General features: G+C 36.5%; 1 protein-coding gene across 1 annotated transcript; it reads right to left on the bottom strand.

Annotated features, from left to right (window-relative positions):
* Positions 1-1158: 1158 nt before the first annotated feature.
* Positions 1159-16305, bottom strand: mst1 (macrophage stimulating 1). Its single transcript, XM_082136397.1, has 18 exons — positions 16165-16305; positions 14217-14361; positions 13085-13200; positions 12885-12999; positions 11128-11264; positions 10913-11033; positions 10407-10525; positions 8598-8769; positions 8375-8505; positions 7610-7712; positions 7265-7401; positions 5267-5299; positions 5065-5179; positions 4886-4963; positions 4654-4800; positions 4418-4524; positions 3227-3366; positions 1159-1645 (listed from the first exon to the last, which is right to left on the bottom strand). Exons 1-18 carry the CDS (start codon positions 16217-16219, stop codon positions 1484-1486), a joined length of 2133 nt encoding a protein of 710 aa, XP_081992523.1. The 5' UTR covers positions 16220-16305; the 3' UTR covers positions 1159-1483.
* Between the last annotated feature and the right edge of the window lie 58 nt (positions 16306-16363).

The raw sequence follows: 16363 nt of genomic DNA, 5'->3' as shown, positions 1-16363 counted from the left end.
GCGTCGCGTCGCGTTTTCTCGCCGCATAGGCAGCTGTTTTGATTGGTTCACTTGGTGGCTTGTTTGTACAGTCTGCGTCACAAGCTGACGCCCATAAAATCCAGTTGCTAAACCACCGACAACACGATCTGTTACTAGTTTGATAATTATTAGCCCTTTGCTACAGTGATGACACGACAATAGCGTCAAGGAATGAGTAAGCAGATCTTTTTTTCTTCTCCTAAATAAGTATTTCAAGAAAACAAAAATTAGTCATTGGCAGAAGAATGAGAAAGCACTAACAAAAGTCCCTAAAAGTACCATGGCATTACTATGAAGTAGTAGATTATGGTAGGCCTGAAATTCACATATCGGTAATTTTTTTTTATTGTAGCTCCATGATGATGATTACCATATAAAACAATATCATACAATCTAATGCAATGTAAATAAAGTCCCCCTGCAGTCAATCATTGATCATCTTTCATAATCAAAATGACTCATTTAAACGTTTTTTTTCCCCCCTGTGAAAATAATTTATCTATGCCTAAAATAGCTTGAATTACAAAATTCAAAATTAACAAAAATGCCCCCAAAAATGAAGTTATGGGGGAAAACAATGCCTTAATAATGAGTTCCTGATTTTTATATTTATAACGATATAGTTAAGCAATAATCTATCACACAAGCAAGTTATTTTTGCCCCCAAAAAGCATTTTATAAATGTGATATTGATATTATAATACAGTTAAATAAATTTGTTCTCCTCAACCACCACCAATGTGCAGCATCCACCAATATGGATATTTTCTTACAAAAACGTATCGCTTCGCTTCAGAAGGCATTTATTAACCCCCTGGAGTCATATGGATTACTTTTATGATTGATGGATGCACTTTTTGGAGCTTCAAAAACTCTATTCACTCCCATTATCTTGGAAGAACCAGGATATTATTTAATATAACTCAGATTGTGTTTGTTTGAAAGAAGAAAGTCATTTACACCTAGAATGGCTTGAGGGTGAGTAAATTATGGGCTAATTTTCATTTTGGGGGTGAACAAACCCTTTAAAAGGATTCTATATATATACAGAAACAACTGCAGTAAATTACTGGGATTAATAATTACTAATCGTAATTCGGTGGAACGACATTAGATGAATGTTGGAGGGTAAAAACAGAATTTTTAATACTTTATTAATAATAAAATTCTACAAAGTTCAGTATAGTTCAGACTGGTGATGTCAGTTTTAATGTAAATTTATGTGCACCTGTATATTCATATGTTCCACAATTGCAAGCATACATCTTAATGTCAATTAAAGCCCCCAAATTCAGAACGATACAAAAATGCTTACATAATCTTATAAAAACACATTTTTAAGTATATTACATTCCATCTACTTAATATATTTATATTTTAGAAGATGAGGCAGTGTGAAACGTCTTGTAGTCATGTGTGTGTGTTGTGTTGTGTTGTGTTGTGTTATGAGCCGGTCTGTCAGCTAGGTCATCTCCATGACCTTCTTAATCCAATCCACATAAACAGACACACGGATGAAGATGTTCGGCTGTCCTGTGTGTCCGCAGCGGCGCATTGGTATGATGACTCCCTCTAGAACCCAACAGTCGCTGTTCTGACAGGCCAGAGGGCCACCGTAGTCTCTCTGAAAGAGCGCAAAAGAGGAACGTTACAGTGCACCTGCACACAGCACATCTTACTCATTTCACAATCCACACTCACATCTATTGCAAAAGCAGAACTTGTAACTCATGTAGCCGCACAAACGCGTAGAAAGGAAATGTTTGAAGCACTAAACGCTTCACTTTTAAACGCACATGTTGCAAGATTTTTTTGCAAGCTAAGCAGCATCTAGATCAGTGCTAGTTTTACATCCAGATTTTACATGTTTATCATACAAAAATGCTTAAAATAAAAAGCCACCAAATTTTCAACCAAAAGACTGATGAATTTATCAAAATACTGAGTAAAATATAAGAATATAATTAAGTTTGATTAGACACAGCATTTGACATCAACAACGAATAATATGGGATGCATTTCTACAAAACTCTAATTAATTTCCTAACTATGAATGATTATGTGCGCAGTTGCATCTTATTATTTGCATTTAGCACTGCTTTTTTACTGTCTTTTGAGAAGCACTGGTCTTTACACATGAATCACAAGTCACATCAAGTCATATTTGTTTTCAAATTATATAATATAGCAATGCTTTCATTACGTAGTGATTCTTAAAGATCATGAATTTAGAATTGACAATTCTTGTTTTTTTATGGAATAATGCAGTATTTATGCAGTAAATGATTTTTCCGCACACATAATTTTCTTTAATTCATGTGCCTCGTAATCTTTTATCAAAATAACTTCCCTTTTCGAGCTTTCCAAGAACATTTGTTCTTGTTCCAGATGCCGTTTCACTCTGATATACGTCATAATACGCTGATTTCACGCAGCCGCCATTTTGAAATCGAAAGTGAGGCTCCGGTGGGCGAAATTCTTTTCCCAGGATGGTTGGGGAAGACTCATGAATATTCATTAGGGAAGTCATCCCTGATTGGTCTTAACCCCAGTGACGGGTAGGTTTAGGGGCGGGGTTGGGGTAGGTCATCACATAGACCCCAGTGACGGGTAGGTTTAGGGGCGGGGTTAGGGGTAGGTCATCAGACCAATCAGGGATGACTTCCCTAATGAATATTCATGAGTCTTCCCCAAACATCCTGGGAAAAAAAATATCGCCTCCGGTGGGAAGAACCCCGGAAGTAAAGATAAACAACAATGCCTTGGACTACCAACCTGAAGCTGCTGCCGCGATTTACACTATTGGATGTTAATATCCAATATAGGATATGTATATAGTTTATTCCTGCTTCTTTTTTTACTTTCTGAATTATATATATAAAAAATTATTTTATTTATAAATGAATTTCACTGTATATAGTCAAAAGTATGAAAGAAATGTATGTACAGTTTTAGAATAACTCATTTTATACATTAAACACAACAATACGCCATCGCATTCACGACTCTCCTGTGATTAAAGGCGACACTTCCGGGGTTTTTTTCCCACCGGAGCCTCGCTTTCGATTACAAAATAACGGCTGCGTGAAATCAGCGTATAGGGAAGAAAAGACTATCGCAACTTCTGTTTCATGCAGACTTGAACTTATATGGTGTTAAAAGGCCATAAAAGCACAGCACAAGCAACAGGTCAGCACATCAGTACCTCACAGGCGCCCACTCCAGCCTGGAACGGCATGGTGCACATCTCATTCTCACGGACACGACCCTTGAAATATGGGTTACAGTCTTTATTGCTCAGTACAGGCATCTGAGCCACATTCAGAACAGTTTCATCCCCCTTTCCTGAGAGAGAGAAGAAGAGAAGATCAATGGTGGGAAGGAAAGGATGCATAACTGGATGGGTGGGTAGATGGAGATCCAAAAAACAATATTTTCAGCATCAGATTTTACATCTAACCGGACGCTATGCATGTCTAGCATGTTCTGTGCACATTGAGAGTGAAAATGATGCAGAAAACGAAAACATCACAGCCCGCAAAGACCCGTCCCCTTTAGTTACTGTTGCTATGTCCGACAAGCCACGCCACTCTCACGCCCCAACATGTTCTCACGCAGTGAAATATACATCGCGGAGCAGAGAGGACACTGACAAGGCGCTGACAGACAGGACAGACCAGATTACTTTTGATGTAACAAAGTCTCAACTTTCAAATTTAGTCATTTTTTTTACGAAATTTAAACAATAAATACCGTTTTGTGGCTCTTTAATGTGTCTGACAGATCGCTGTAGAGTCTCAGTTAAAGCTGCTCGTGAACCGATCATCTCTTCCTTCTAGTTAATTTATAGCATCAAATAAACATAAGAAGGAAAGACCCCGTTTTTCAAGTTCAAGTCCTCCGACGTTAATCTAACTCTCCTGACTGCTTTGTCGGACAAAAATAGCGGGTTTGGGGGATTGGTCAATCGCCTGTCAATCAAACTCCCTGCGAAAGGTCAATATTACATGATGCAAATATTGTCATCTATTCAATTCTTCAGAATTTCATAAAGTCAGAATTTCTAGCTTCCTACTTTGGAAAAATGTAAATAAGAATAAACATTTTCAGCGGTGTATTATCCTCTCTGCTGAACAAACATTTGCACTGTCAAATATTATTAAAATTTTAAATAACTGTTTTCTATTGTAATATATTTAAAAATGTATTTTATTTCTGTGATCAAAGCTGAATTTTCAGCATCATTACTCCAGTCTTCAGCGTCACATGATCCTTCAGAAATCATATTCTAATTTGCTGCTCAAGAAACAGTTGTGCTGCTTAATATTTGATGAATAAAAAGTTCAGTAGAACAGCATTTATGCTGAATAAAAGAATACAATTGATTTTTTATCACCTTTTGTTTCTCCCCAACCAGCAATTTCACAGACGGTTCCCTCTGGCACGATGTAGCGCTCAGGAGGAAGACATATTTGAGACACACGGTCATTAAACTGGGCAGGACTGCAGGAGAAGAGCGACATATGTGTCTATTAGAGGGCAAAGATACTTTAAAGAATACCATGGTACACGTCCAAAACCCACGGTGGAACCAAAGCACATGTAAATGTTTTTGTGTGTGGTATGAAGTACGTTTCTAGCTGAAGCATGACCAGGTGTGATTCAGACGGGCCGCAGACGATCTTGGTGAGAGCAATGGTTTGTCTATCTGGTTCTCCTTCCTTTGGATCACGGAACAAGGTGCCCATCATAGCACTGTATCCTGTGAGCTCGACGTAACTGCATTCAATCACAAACAAGCACGTGAACATTTATTAAAACGCCCGTACTGTCCAGCTATGAATCACTGCAGACTGTGAGTTACCAGGAAGAGAAGCATTGTTTGGTGCTGATGACCCATTCAGAATTAACCAGAGAACCTCCACAGAAGTGATTTCCTTTCCTGTGAAGATAAGGAGATTTTATCAGCTCAGAATAGGCTACATAGTGGCTCGAAATACTTCCATTAAGTGACATATTTGGGCAAAAAATAGTAAGACTAACCGGTCTCTAAGGCTGACGGTCCAGGGAGAGTTTCCAGGTGTGCCGCCCACTATTCTTAACTTGGACTTGACATGACGGTCGTCACGCTTTCCACACTCGTTAAACACAACCTCCGCTGTTTACACACATAGATTATTATATCAGAAGCACAATTGCACACATCAGAGTCTGTACTACTCTCTGTATAATGTTTTTGACTTACTTGTTGGCCCGATGATTGGCACTTTCTCTCCAGCTATTACAATATAAAGGAGCACACAGAAAATAATAATAATACATTATTATAAATCATTTAATTAGTTATTATTACTATTATTAATGTATAATTCGAAATAATAAATTATTATAAATAATTATAAAAATAAAATGAAATAAAAAATTATAATTATTAATAATTGTGCTTGCAGAATTTCACAAAAATAGCTCATTTGGTACTAACACATTTCATCATTTATAGGGCCAGATTTACTAACAGCTTGTGCCAGCGCAAACTCAAAAAAAATTGCGCTGAACAGGCATGGGCACAGTAATCTTTGCAAATGACCTTATTGCACATGCATTTGTAGTTTCAAGTTGCATTTTTAGTTGCAAGTTTCCCTTTCAGATGCTAAATTTATGTGAGGAGTGTATTCAAATGAATCACAAAAGGTGATTTACTAAAGGTTTGCGCTCGTCAATTTACTGGTATTTGCGCCATTATTTAACGGCCCCCAAAAAAAAGCATGTCTAAAGGGGTCCCTATGCTTTTCCACTTTTTCAACTTTAGTTAGTGTGTAATATTGATGTTTGAGCATAAAAAAGATCTGCAAGGTTACAAAGCTCAAAGTCCACTCCAAAGGGAGATATTTTATTTAACAGAATCCACTTTCCAAGAACTACAACGAATGACTCGATTGGACTACAATGTGTTTTTTTTCCGGGCTTTGTGAAGTCATATAATGTTACTCATTTAAATAATCCCCGCCCACGGAAAACTCATTTAAATAATCTTCGCCCTCGTCCACTGTGCTTAGAGAAGACAGTGTTGTCGTCGCTATGTCATAGAGACGCTGTTTTGTCCACCACGTTTCCAAAACTCACTTGTTTGACCTTCTGACAAACCTAGAGTGGTCCAAATTGACAACGTTTATCTGTGTGCTGCACATTTTACAGGGAACAGCTTCCAGAACCTAAGAGAGTACAATATAGGCTACACACTAAAGCTTCTCCTGAAATAGAGCAGTTTCCACTTTGTAGGGGCCAATCTGTTGTTTATGGATCACAACTTGTAAGTATGTCTTATTATTTGTAGTTGTGTTTTCTATTAACAGTTCCAGTTATAAGTTTTATGTAGTTGCTATGATGTAAACAAAGGGCAGAGCTTTGCCTCCGCTAGCCGGCTAACTAACATTACAGTATTAATGTGGTGTTTACTTTAGCTTTTGTAAGCTCTCGCTTTTCTAAGACAGTTCGGAAAATTAACCTTGGTTTTGTGATCATTTACTGTTTACATTCCTATAGTTTTCCAACAAATATCATGATTAAATGGTGTATAACGTTTCTAAAATGTATAAGAAAATTACAGAAAAACAAAAAACATACCACTCTGAAACATTTGAAATTGACGCCATCCTTAATATTTACACCTGAGCAGATGAAACTCATGGTTATGGTAAGAGGTGTAACATTTCCTGAACACACGGTGCCAATCACAACACACTGGGCCAGCTGACCAATCACAGCACATTTCATATTTCGGAAGGAGGGGCTTCATCGAAACAAGAACCGAATGCTGCGTTCGAATCAGACTGAGGTGCTGTAATAATGTAAAATATGTGAAAAATAATGTGTTTTTTTTAACAATCAAGCATGAAAGCATATTCTAGTACACCCCAAAAACAAGACTTTGTAAAATGTCCTCTTTTTTCCAATTTTTTCCTCTTATTTTCCTAAACACTGATTTGCGCTGCTCTTGGTAGATTGTGTTGGTCATTATGTAAATGATCTGACTGCGTCTGTGTTCTTTCATTTGCTCGTCGTCAGTAATCACTTTTTCATCGCTTTTCTGGAATTGCGCTCTCACACTAATTTGCCTTGATTAGTAAATCTGGCCCTTAAACTTCTGCTCACAGATCCTGTGTGGGTCTGGTTATCAGAGGCTAAAAGAGCAGAAATGACTGAATTAGATTGAAAAGAGCATCTATAAACACGGTAACTTTACCACACTGCTTGATGGCACAGTAGTCAAATTCAGTTTTGGGGTCAGAGGTGTAGCACCAGGGTCCGTGGTGGTCTCCGTCAGGGTTCCTGCAGTAGTTGTCGGTCAGATTGGCCTCTGGGTGTGTTTCGGGGTTTATCCTGCAAATATATGTCCATAAATTATCTTGAATATATGTCATACAGTAATAAACCTGCTTTAGATGAGACAAACAAGAATGGAAAGCTTAATTCTGTGGTTAAATTGACATTTTCCTATACTTATTTTACTTAACTTTTTAATTTTCCATAGGATAATACACGCTTTATGCATTTCTGCGATCCTATGGTGAACATTTGTTAGACTTACTTGGTTTTGTGAGGTGTATTGACGCTCCATTTCTGGCAGAGAATACCTTTACGCGTCTTGCGGACAACACCCCGATAGTTTTTGCCGATTTCATTATAGCAATCTAGTTTATGGAGGAAAAAAAAATCTGGTTATTTACAACACTGTTCAAAAGCTTGAGCTAAGTACGTTTTTTTAATGTTTTAAAAGATGTCTCTTCTGCTCACCAATGCTGCATTTATATGATCAAAAATACAGTAAAACAGTAATATTGTGAAATATTAAACTATAAAATAACTTATTATATATTTTAAAATGTAATTTATTCCTGTGATCGAAGCTGAATTGTCAGCATCATTACTCCAGTCTTCAGTGTCACATGATCCTTTAGAAATCATTCATGATGATTTGTGGCTCGAGAAACATCAAAATCCATTTTCAAAACTGTTGTACAGCTTCATGTTTTTATAAAAAAGCATGACGCATTTTTTTCCAGGAAAGAGAAAGTTAAAAAGAACAGCATTTATTTGAAATAGAAAATATTTTAAACATCTGAAGTCTTTACTGTCACTTTGATCAATTTAATGTGTCCTTGCTGAATAAAAGTATTCATTTCATTTTTTAAAAAGCCCAGACTTTTGAACGGTAGTGTATGTACAGTCATTATGAAGTGTGAGCTGAGATTTTCTGCAAAGTTTTCTCTTCCTACAAAGCACAGTCAAAATGTCCCTTTAAAAACTGAAAGTGCAGTTGATGTTTTGAATCACTAGTGGGCGCCAGCTGTACCCTCGGCCTCGATGTCGTCAGCGCAGCGTTTGATCTGCAGGCACAGAGCCGTCCTCATCTCAGAGATGGATGTGAAACACCAGGGCGCCTCCGAACCGTCCGGGTTACGGCAGTAGTTCTCCTCCAGACCCCTAAAAGTGGAAAGAGGAAAGAAACAGAAAAGTCACAATCAACAATCAATTCTATAGATTTTCAGGACATATTCAAGCCCCTCTCGACTCACTTGCACTCGTAGGTTTTGGGGAAGAACGGGTGTTCGTGGGGTTTCTGGGCGTCCCAGCGCTGACAAGGGATTCCAGAGGTTGTTTCGTTGACTTTGCCCCTGTAATCCTCTCCACGACCCCGAAAACAGTTAGTGGTGTAGCTGGAGCGAAAACGCCGCTTGGGAGACTCGGCTGCAGGATGAAAGGAGAGTATCTACTTGTTAAAATGACTTTAGTTAGTGGTATAGTAGGATTCTGGACAGATGCCGTCCTACCAACTCTATATTCTAAAGCTCCTGATGGATCAGTCGTTGCATATTCATAAAGAATAATACTGTAGTCCGTCTTGTGAACCCGATGCAATAAACTGCTATTAATGTTGTGCTCTCGAGTTTCTGATTTTCGATTATTTAGTTGTCTCTTTGAAAAGCACTGATGCGATTGGAAATGACAGTGATGTCCCTGGGAAGATGAAGATCTGTGTCCTTTAAACAGAATGAATGAATAATAATCCAAATGATTTGCATGGAGATTGAAATTCATGCACGGCTAACAGAATGCAAACAACTGTTAAAGGTTATTAGTGTTATGCAAGCATTTTAAAGTTGACTTTGCATCAAAACTGTTTGAAAAACGGACTTAGAAGAATGTATTTGTTCAAGTTAATCTCTGATATGTGTCTCTATAAACTTTGACTTTTGAACTAAGCTCTCATGGACACATGGATATTGCAGACCTCATGTGTTTTATATCTTCACAAAGCCTACGCTAACCTTACTGTATATTCTGCATGTAAACTGCTTCTGTTTACACTCTTTATCTTATAAAGAATGATAAAGAGGTCAAGGTTTGGCTGTTTAACTCCTGCGGCTGGTCAGATGCTCTAACGATATCATACTCTTCCTAAAAAAGTTCAGTAAGGATCAGTACAGAACCCTAGGGTTCTCGACTCAATATTATAAAGAACCCTTTATGCCCAAAATATTCTATATTAGGGGAAATGTCTTCTATAGGGCTTTTCACACTTGAACTATGATGAACACTGTCACAAAAGCAGTGCTAACCTTGCTCCGGAGCTCATAACCTGCTAACCTTGCTCATAACCCTGGGTAAAAAGTGGTGCTAACCCCGTGTCTAAATTACAGGTGTGAAACCTTTCTTTTAACGCAGGGTTAAAAGCGGGGTTTAGAACGACGATAACCCGGGGTAAGCGCAGTGTGAAAAGGACTAATGATTGCATAATGCTTTCATGTTCAATGGGTTATTTCAACTATGTTTACAAGCTGCTTCATTCCTAAAATTGAGTTAAAAAATGAATTAAAACTAAATTAATTAAAACTAAATACATAAAATGATCCAATGATGGGAATCTCTTAAAGGTTATATATATGAAGTGCCTGATGGAACTCTTTAAGGTTCTATATAGAACCTTTTCTTCAGATATTGCTACAAATTATTATAAAATGCATGTTCTTACTTTGATGACAATTGAAAATTGCATCAATTGAATGGAGCATTTGAATGCACAATAGCTGTGCATTTAAACAAGATAAACTTTTTATCCAAGCAACACAGATATTGCTGATGTTTTGTTATAGTATAGTGGTTTTACCAGAGCAGTATTCGTTTTTGAGGCTTATAAAATCACACATTTTATTTATTTAATCATTTAGCCTATTTATTATCAGCAGCAAGGTTATCTTCATGCCGGAAACAAAGTACACACCAACAGTCATGCAATTAAAAAACAAACCCTATATGAAACATTTAATTGTAAAGTACTATGAAATGAAACATTTCTCCTCGTGGCGAGGATCAGAAATACTCACGGCACTTGCGTATATCACAGCTCTCTCTCTCCACCATCGGGTCAGTGGTGTAACACCAGGGCACCGGAGACGCGTCCGGGTTACGGCAATAGTTATCATCCAAGCTTTTATCAGGATATCTGGTGACACAAACATCAGGTACAAAGACATTTTACATTATTATTTCAGCATCCACTAAAAATTACTGCAACATTAGTTGATTAAAATTCAGCGCAAAAAAATGGTTCCTAAAATTGCAGTTGCTTCTGAAGCATTTGAGCGCAGACACAGACATGATAATCTTTCATCCAATGCAATTACATTCTGACATTATTAAAATCACCATGAAATCAAAATGAACCATTTTATGGAATATTGACATTAACATTTAACATATAATATTTTTTCTTGTTCCAGGATCCGCTTCACTCGGATATACGTCACAATTGAGAGGAAAAGACTATCTCATCTTCTGTTTCATGTCGTCTGTTTCATGTGACTTTGGTACATGGTTATGTTATATTTACTTTTCTGGCTGGTAGATGTGTTGATGAGGATACTGCTGGTCCCATCTCTGACACTCTTTACCGTTCACCGTGTGATCCACCTGACCTCTGTAGTCTTCTCCATTACAAGTGATGCACACCTCTAATGCAGAAACACACAAACATCACTTATAACTGTGCAAGTGAAAACGCTCTTAAAATGACACTGTGCTGCCAGTCTGAGTACTGAGCCTCACCGTCTTTGCACTGAGGGATTTCGCAGCTCTCATATCTGCGTTCAGGGTCAGTCGTGTAGCACCATGGGCCGATGCGGTCGCCATCTGGATTACGACAATAGTTCAGCTCCAGGCCATTAGTAGCAGACGGAGTCCATCTATTCCAAACATCACTCTAATATCATTATAAGAATCAAAGAGTAATATATATATATATATATATATATATATATTATATATATATATATATATATATACACTACTGTTTATTCAGCAAGCATGCATTCAATTGATCAAAAGTGTCAGTAAAGACATTTATAATGTTACAAAAGGTTTCTATTTCAAATAAATGCTTTGTTTAAACTTTCTATTCATCAAAGTATCTTGAAAAAAAATATTAAGCAACTGTTTTCAACATTGATAATAATCAGAAATGTTTCTTGAGCAGCAAATCATCATATTAGAATTATTTCTGAAGGATCATGTGACACTGAAGACTGGAGTAATGATAATGAAAGTTCAGTGCTGCATCACAGGAATAAATTACAATTTACAATATATTCAAATAGAAAACAATTACTTTAAGCTGTAATAATGTTCCACAATATTACTATTTTTACTGCATTTTTAATGAAATAAATGCAGCCTTAGAGAACATGAGAGACTCTTTCAAGTTTCAAAACATCCTATTTACTTTCTTAATACACAATATTGATCTTAAAGGGTTAGTTCACCCAAAAATGAAAATTCTGTCAGTAATTACTCACCCTCATGTTGTTCCAGCACCGTAAGACCTTCGTTCATCTTCGGAACACAAATTAAGATATTTTTGATTAAATCTGAGAGCTGGCTCACTCCTCCATAGGCGTCTAAGACACTATAACTTGCTGGACCAGAAAATGCATTAAAGACATCGTTAATATAGTCCAAGTGACTACAGTGGCTCAATCTTAAGTTTATAAAGCGACGAGAATACTTTTTGTGCGCAAAAACAAACAAAAATAACGACTTTATTCCACTATTCATTTCCTTCTCTCTGGGCCTCGAGTGAGTTCACGTAGTGTTTAAGCGTAGCGCGTCTGTGTTGCACGGTTCACGCATCACACTCATGACCAGCGTCGGCCAATAGTGAGCCTACGTGGTGACGTGCAACACAGACGCGCTGCGCTAAAACACTACGTGAACTCACTCGAGGCCCAGAGAGAAGGAAATGAAAAGTGGAATAAAGTCATTATTTTTGTTTGTTTTTTTGCGCACAAAAAGTATTCTCGTCGCTTTATATACTTAAGATTGAGCCACTGTAGTCACTTGGACTATATTAACGATCTCTTTAATGCATTTTCTGGGCCAGCAAGTTTCAGTCCCTTACAAGCCTATGGAGGAGTGAGACAGCTCTCAGATTTAATCAAAATGATCTTAATTTGTGTTCCGAAGATGAACGAAGGTCTTACGGGGTTGGAACAACATGAGGGTGAGTAATTACTGACAGAATTTTCATTTTTGGGTGAACTAACCCTTTAATGTGCATGATTTATCAGTGCATGCTTAATTCTTAATTCTGAGAAAAGCTTGTTCATCATTTGTTTGCAGATGCAACTTGGTTTGATATTTTGTATCTAATGCAGTGACATTCAGACAGTTTTAAAAGTGTCCTTTCGAGACCACTGTAAGTGTTGCTGTCTTACAAATAAATAATAAAAAACAACATGTTTCAAATACAAAATCTTTACATAAAGCTACATTTTTGTAACATATTATACATGATGTCTGACTCATACCTGTGGTCATGAGGGAATTTCGACCACCACTGTTGACATGTTCGTCCACTCATAGTCGTCGACACTTTCCCTCGATAGTCTTCTCCTTTACCCACGATGCACTTCCTTACATAGACTGAGTACAGGAGAACATTAACTTTCTGATACTTTATGTAACCGACAAAATCTACTGAAACACATTTCGAGAAGCAATTCTTGACCTTTCATCTCATATAGGTCACAGTTCACGTTCCTCTTGACGTCTGCATTGTCTCCGTCGCCCACCCAGGGCAGATGTTTACACACCACAGATGGACGAAACTCATAATTGAAAGCTCTGTAAAGTTCAAATTTTTGTCAGAAAGCTTCACTCAAATACTTATTGTAAAAAAAGAAAAAGAAAAATTGTTTTCCCTTGTGAAAAAAGTGTGCTTAAATATATTGAATGTGCACTTGTAGTGTATTTCAAATATTAAAAACAATTCTTACAGATAATATATTAAAGGGGTGGATCATTATGATTTCACATATCTAACTTTAGTGAGTGTGTAATGTTGCTGTTTGAGCATAAACAACATCTGCAAAGTTACAACGCTCAAAGTTCATAGCTAAGGGAGATATTTACTCTTTTTAGTGATTTATAGATTATCATGACAAGCTACATAAATTCATCAACTAACCATTCAGAAATATTGTCTACATGTTGTCACTTCTTGAGTCTCTCAATCTTTGTCTGACTCCGGTTTGAACATAAAAGGCTAAACGTTTTTTAAATTTTAAGTGCATGAGGTTCTGCTAACACAAGAGCTGTTGAAGCTCCGCCCTCTGTGCCGGGAGCAGCAGCTCATTTGCATTTAAAGGGACAGACACAAAACGATGCGTTTTTGCTCACCCTCAAAAAGGGACAATTTTAACATGCTATATAAAAATATCTGTGGGGTATTTTGAGCTAAAACTTCACATACACACTCTGGGGACATCAGACACTTGTTTTGTGAAAAGGGAATTATACCACTCCTTTAATATATTACACTTTCATTGACAGTTTTAAAAAGTGCAGTTTGTAATAATGTCAAATTCAAAGTTTTACTTTAAAGTGCATTTTAAATCAACGTTTTAATAATCATTTGTCATGCTTTAAACTTTGATTATAATTTTAACTGTAGTGTGTTATTTGTTAAAGTTAATATATTTTAAATTGCAAAAGACAACATAATTCTGAAAAGTGTAAAGTGTACTAAAGTCTTAATTAAGTGAGACAAACCCCTCCCCCCGAAACAACTAATTACATTTAATATAAATTTAAATGAACACATTTTCATTAAATAGTAAATAAAAGTGGGGAAACGAGACCTGCATTCTGGACTCTCAGTGCAGCGTTTAGCACAATCCTCCAAAGTGATTCCCGGGAGTTCTGTCAGACGGTTTACGTTCCAGGATTTCAGAACCAGTTCTCTCCCCTCAGATCGCTGGAAATCATTGAGTGCGCTGCGGTGTGCTGTTAAAACACATCAGAACGGATGAACTACTGCCAACGTGCTTTAAGTCAAGTCACCTTTATTTCTGTAGCGCTTTAGTCAATACAGATTGTATCAAAGCAGTGATAACAGGAACATGATTCAATAAGTCAAACATACAGCAGCTCTAACAGAAAATAGTGTTGTTGTTCAGCTGAAGTCAGATCAGTGTTGATTCAGTTCCATTGTAAAGATCATCAATTATTACATTAGTTCATTTCATCTATAAAGCAGTTCTCCTCCTCATAGCTTTAAAATAAAAGTTGTATATACTTTGATATATACTGGTACTAGATTTATTTACATGCTATTTTTTTTTTTTTTTTTTTTTTACCACTTTGGATATAATTAATAATAAATAAAAATCAAGTTGAAACTCTTAAAGTTTTTGGTCCCAAAACCAATTACTTGATACTTTCTGTGTCAGTTATTAAAAGAAAACAATGCTGTGTAAAATCTAATGAATTATAACACTTTACAATAAGGTCTCATATGTTAACATTAGTTAATGTATTAACTAACATGAACTAAAAAGGATCAATACATTTGTTACTGTATTTATTCATCTTTGTTAATGTTAGTTAATAGAAATACAGTTGTTCATGGGTTGTTCATGTTAGTGACTAATGTTAACAAATACAACTTCTGATTTTAATAATATATTAGTACATGTTGAAATTAACATTAACTCTAAAAAATGCTGGGTTGTTTTAACCCAGTTTTGGGTCAAAATCAGACAAACCCAAAAAAATGCAATTAAAAAATGTAACCCAACGGCTGGGTTTGTCCATGTTTGACCCAAAATTGGGTTAAAACAACCCAGCATTTTTTAGAGTGAAGTATTGTTCATTGTTAGTTCATGTTAACTAAAGTATAGTTAACTATTGAAACCTTATTGTAAAACATTTTTACAGTGCATGTCCATAAACATGCAATAGCCTCGGGGTGTTGTCTACAAAACCTTTTTGCCACATTATTATTAGTGAATCCAGCACACTCTTTATGATCTTTTTTGTGCCGGCTTATACGCTGTAATGTTGTGTGACCCCTCAGAGGTGCTTAAACACACATGACCTTTGGATCTGTAAACTACATCTGTTTCACAAAATTCCCAGTGGCACGATACGATCACGCAGTGATGCCCAAATAACTCCACAGTAAACAGAATCTGACACAGCTTTAACACATATATGCTTGTGTTTAAATTCATTACACACACCACATGAACATGTGCCTGTGTGCAAGACCAAAAAGGGGCATTAATGACATAAAATGTGACTTTGTCACAATTTCATTTGCTTACAAGAGTACTTTGGAAGTGATAGAAATACCATTTTCTTTCATATCATATATGGCACTGAATCATATTTATTTACCATGGTATTTCCACATTTTTACTTTGTTTGTCAGAGTTACTCAACTGAAATATTATATTTAAAACATCATATTTAAATCAACTTTGTATATATGGATCAATCAAAAATATACCATGGCAACTATAGTTTTAGCTAAAATAGCACAGTTACTGCAGTTATTTGAATTATTTATTATAACTATAAAATCATAATGAATTATTATAGGATCTTTAACCATAGTTTGGTGTTTGAGTAGAACCTTGGTTTACCATGGTAAATACTTGTAAGGAGTAACACATGTTCTCTGGCTGTTTGGGAACCTCTAGCAATTTGAGCTACGCACTATTTGTCTAAAAAAACAACAATATTTAATGACTCAAAACACTCAATGTGAAAAGACACTATTATTTCTGAGAGGATTGATCTTACCAGGAACTGCATCAGGCCAAAGCACCAGCGCTGTGAGAAAGAAGAGTGAAATCATGATATAAGAGCTGCGTTTCTCCAACAGCAGAGCTCATCTGAGGGACTTTGATTCTTCTCCACTGATGAACTGATGAAGGGGGTGTGTGTTTACTCTGACAGAACGGGACATTTCCCAATGAAGACGGCTGAAGTAAACATGCCA

This window comes from Leuciscus leuciscus (assembly GCF_965113295.1).
Source record: "Leuciscus leuciscus genome assembly, chromosome: 14".
Lineage (NCBI taxonomy): Eukaryota > Metazoa > Chordata > Actinopteri > Cypriniformes > Leuciscidae > Leuciscus > Leuciscus leuciscus.
This window is presented reverse-complemented; position numbering and strand designations above follow the sequence as displayed.